Source organism: Priapulus caudatus, unplaced genomic scaffold, assembly GCF_000485595.1.
Source record: "Priapulus caudatus unplaced genomic scaffold, Priapulus_caudatus-5.0.1 Scaffold2324, whole genome shotgun sequence".
Lineage (NCBI taxonomy): Eukaryota > Metazoa > Priapulida > Priapulimorpha > Priapulimorphida > Priapulidae > Priapulus > Priapulus caudatus.
In genome coordinates, this window is record NW_014579385.1 from 26,893 (window position 1) to 30,945 (window position 4,053).

General features: G+C 46.2%; 1 protein-coding gene across 1 annotated transcript in view; it reads left to right on the forward strand.

Annotated features, from left to right (window-relative positions):
- The window catches only part of LOC106818546 (neuropeptide Y receptor-like), a gene marked incomplete at its 5' end in the record, with an annotated part of 3,799 nt that extends 2,884 nt beyond the window's left edge, over nt 1–915 (forward strand). The window contains one exon of the mRNA XM_014823246.1: nt 820–915. Coding sequence (XP_014678732.1) covers nt 820–915 — 96 coding nt within the window. The remainder of the gene's footprint in view (nt 1–819) is intronic.
- Nucleotides 916–4,053: the final 3,138 nt, after the last annotated feature.

The following is a 4,053-nucleotide window of genomic DNA, read 5'->3' on the forward strand; positions in this document are numbered from 1 at the left end:
ACACACACACACACACACACACACAACACACACACACACACACACACACACACACACACACACACAACACAACGATACAGTACTTGCAATTTTATCACAAATAACTCCGTGATACAATGGCTTCTACAAATCACACAATTGAAGTTTACATTCATACCCCCTGGCTTAAAAAAAACCATTGACTCCTCAGAATTAATTTCTGTTCAGTCATCTGTCGACGTGAGCTGTTATAATACGTTCTCAGTTGGCAGCCACAAACACGCACGTCATCAATGTGGTGAGCCACAAACACGCACGTCATCAATGCGCTGAGCCACAAACACGTACGTCATCAATATGGTGAACCACAAACACGCACGTCATCAATGTGGTGAACCACAAACACGCACGTCATCAATGCGGTGAGCCACAAACACGCACGTCATCAATACAGAGTGACCCGGTTGGATTTAGTGGTCAGCAACCGGAAAACCATGCACATTGAGACGAATACACCTTAGGTGTTCAACAAATCTATCCGCAAGACGGCGTTTTGTTTCGCCAATTTGGTAAATTTTCGCAGTAGTATGTAAATGCGTACGTAAATGAGGTTCGCATAGACACGCATGTAAAGGAATCTCACACTATAATTTTGCCCCGAGGCGCTTGAATCACAAGATTTATTCGTGATTAAATGAATTGCAAGTATTTCACCGTTTCCGACAACACGGATATGAGCCAGGATGGTTCACAGGGGCGTCAGAATTGTGTACAGTACTTGAAACAAGACAAAAAACTGTGTTTGTACAGTGACAGCATGATAACACGACATCACGACAGCACGACAGCATGACAGCAGTGACAGCACGACAGCGTGACCGCAGTGACAGCAGTGACATCACGACAGCACGACATCATGACAGCATAACAGCATGACATCAGTGACAGCACGACAGCACGACAGCACGACAACATGACAGCACGACAGCACGACAACATGACAGCACGACAGCAGTGACAGCACGACAACATGCCAGCACGACAACACGACAGCATGACAGCATGACAGCAGTGACAGCACGACAGCATGACAGAATGACAGCAGTGACAGCATGACAGCATGACAACACGACATCACGACATTATAACAGCAGTGACAGCACGACAGCATAACAGCAGTGACAGCATGACAGCATGACAGCAGTGACAGCATGACAGCAGTGACAACACGACAGAAGTGACAGCACGACAGCACGACAACATGACAGCACGACAACACGACAGCATGACAGCACGACAACATGACTAGCTATCGACAGCATGACAGTCAGTGACGCATGACAGCATGACAGCACGCACAACCACGACAGCAGTGAAGCATGTGGAGCAGGTGGCGATGGAGCCCCAGGAGCGAGCCGAGCGACATCGAGGTGGGAGCAGCGGGAGTGAACGAGTGGAGAGCGGACGGCCATACGAGCGGAGCGTGAGCGAACAGATGCGCAGCCAACAACAGCGGACGACATGGACAGCACGAAGACTACCGGCACATGACACAGAGCACACAGGACAGCACGACAACACGACAAACAATGACAGCTATGACAGCATGACTAAGCAGTGGGAGCAGCATGGACAGCATGAGCAGCAGACAACACTGACAGCATGACAGCAGTGAGCTAGCAGTGAGCAGCAGTGACAGCATGACAGGCAAGTGACGAGGCATGACAGCAGTGACGAGCATCGACCGAGCAGTGACAGCACCGAACAACTACGAGCATCAGACAGCATGACAGGCAGTGACATACGACCAGCACGATCAGCACGAACAGCAGCGAGCAGCTAGCGACAACCAGACACTAGAATCATGACAGAGTGACACACGAGCATCACACGCAAATTATGACAGGCCGTGACATGCAGCGACAGCGATAGGACAGCAACAGGTGACAGCGACGACCGATGCACGCACAGCAGTGACAACACGACAGAAGTGAATCAGCACGACCAACATGACAGCACGAGCAACACGAGCAACATGAACAGCATGACAGCATGACAGCACGAACCAACTACGACAACATGACAGGTGAGGATCAGAGAGAGGCGTGACGACCAAGACATGACAAGCGCAATGACAGCAATGACCAGCAGTGAACAGCCATGACAGCATGACAGCAATGACAACACGAGCCAGCACGACAGCAGTGACAGCACGACATCAGTGAGGCAGCAAGTGACAGCTAAAGAGCATCAAGGGACAGTCAAGTGACAGCACGACATCAGGTGACAGGCACGACAGCAGTGACAGCACGCACAGCAGTGACAGGTGCGTCAGAATTTGTATACAGTGATTGAAACAAGAGTTTGTCGCTGTATTCCAGGGTCTCGGATCTCTGTACAAACAATAAAGGAGAGTGTTAAAATCATCTGTTTCAGCATATACTATATATATATAGTGAGTATAGTTGTGAGGTGATAGGATTATACTATAGAATAAATACTATATATTATATATAGTAGGAGAGAGAGACGAGAGAGAGAGTATGAGAGAAGAACGAGAGAAGGAGAAAAAGAGAGAGAGAGGAGAGAAGAGAGAGAGAGAGAGAGAAAGCGCATGCGCGAGAGAGAAATACCGAGAAAGAGATACGAAGATGAAACATTCTGTCCCACATCGTCGTTGCCATGTAACGACAGCACGACAACACGACAGCACGACAGCACGGCAGCATTAATAGGCAGTGACGACGTTGCCGATGTCACGCTCACTGGGCAAGCTTCACGCATTACGCGGCAGCTGCAGTACCAGCTTAATGAACAATACGCTCATTACTGTCATTATTGTCGTTATTCCACCGATAGAACGCCCACGCCGAAACAACAATGGAACGATTATCATAAAACAATAGAACACATTAAGCGCAAACAATGGAGCATTTCACGAGACAGAGGAGAGTTGACTGATTGTAGCTTTACGTAATTATGATTAATTAAGCTAAATGAGCGTGCTGGCATGTTTGTGTCAAGGTTGCAGCTTCAGCCATTATGTTATTATAATCCGCAAACCAGGTTATGTTTTTGCCCCCGTTACTTTGTTGGTTAGTTTGTCTGTCAACAGGATATCTCAAAACGTTACGGACGGATTTTGATAATATTTTTTGGACGGGTTGGTCTTGGGCAAGGAACCAATCGAGTAGATTTTGGTGGTGATCCAGATCCAGATCATGAATTTTTTGAAGGAGTCTCATCATTGATGCTAGTGTAGCGGTTTACTCTCTAACCGCTTAACTTAGTTTCGCTTTCGCTTTCTCTCTCTCTGTAGGGGTTTATGATGTGTCACCGCCGCGTTAAACCCGACTACAAATTACATCGATAGCTATATATAGATATATGGGGGGACTGTTAAGCGGAGGCAGAGGTTTGCTATCTCCGATTGCTCTTGTTATGTAATAGGTTGTGTATTATTATGTGTAAATGTTATAGTGTATTTGGTTGATGAACACTCGCTGGCTACACGGTTTGCCTACTCCAATTTCGCCTACGGCGGAATTCCCGTTACGTCTATAGCAAAACACCCAATTGGTCTACACCCATTTCGCCTACTCCCAATTCGTCTACACTAAAAATCCACCCCATTCCCATTTTGTCTACCATCGGTTTGTCCACTAAATAATCATTTATAAATGTAATAATTATATGATTTTGATTACCATACATAGACTAGATGGAGTGGCATCCACATTAATTTCTCCTGATATTTATTGTAATATCAATACTACGACGAAATGGCACTATTACCCATTCTGAGAGTATACGAAATGGAAGTAGGTGAAAAGGAAAGTAGGCGAAATGGGAGTAGGCAAAATGGGAATATTGTCCATTCTGAGAGTAGACGAAATGGAAGTAGGTGAAAAAGAAAGTAGGCGAAATGGGAGTAGGCAAAATGGGAATATTGTCCATTCTGAGAGTAGACGAAATGGAAGTAGGTGAAAAAGAAAGTAGGCGAAATGGGAGTAGGCAAAATGGGAATATTGTCCATTCTGAGAGTAGACGAAATGGAAGTAGCACAAAAGTAAA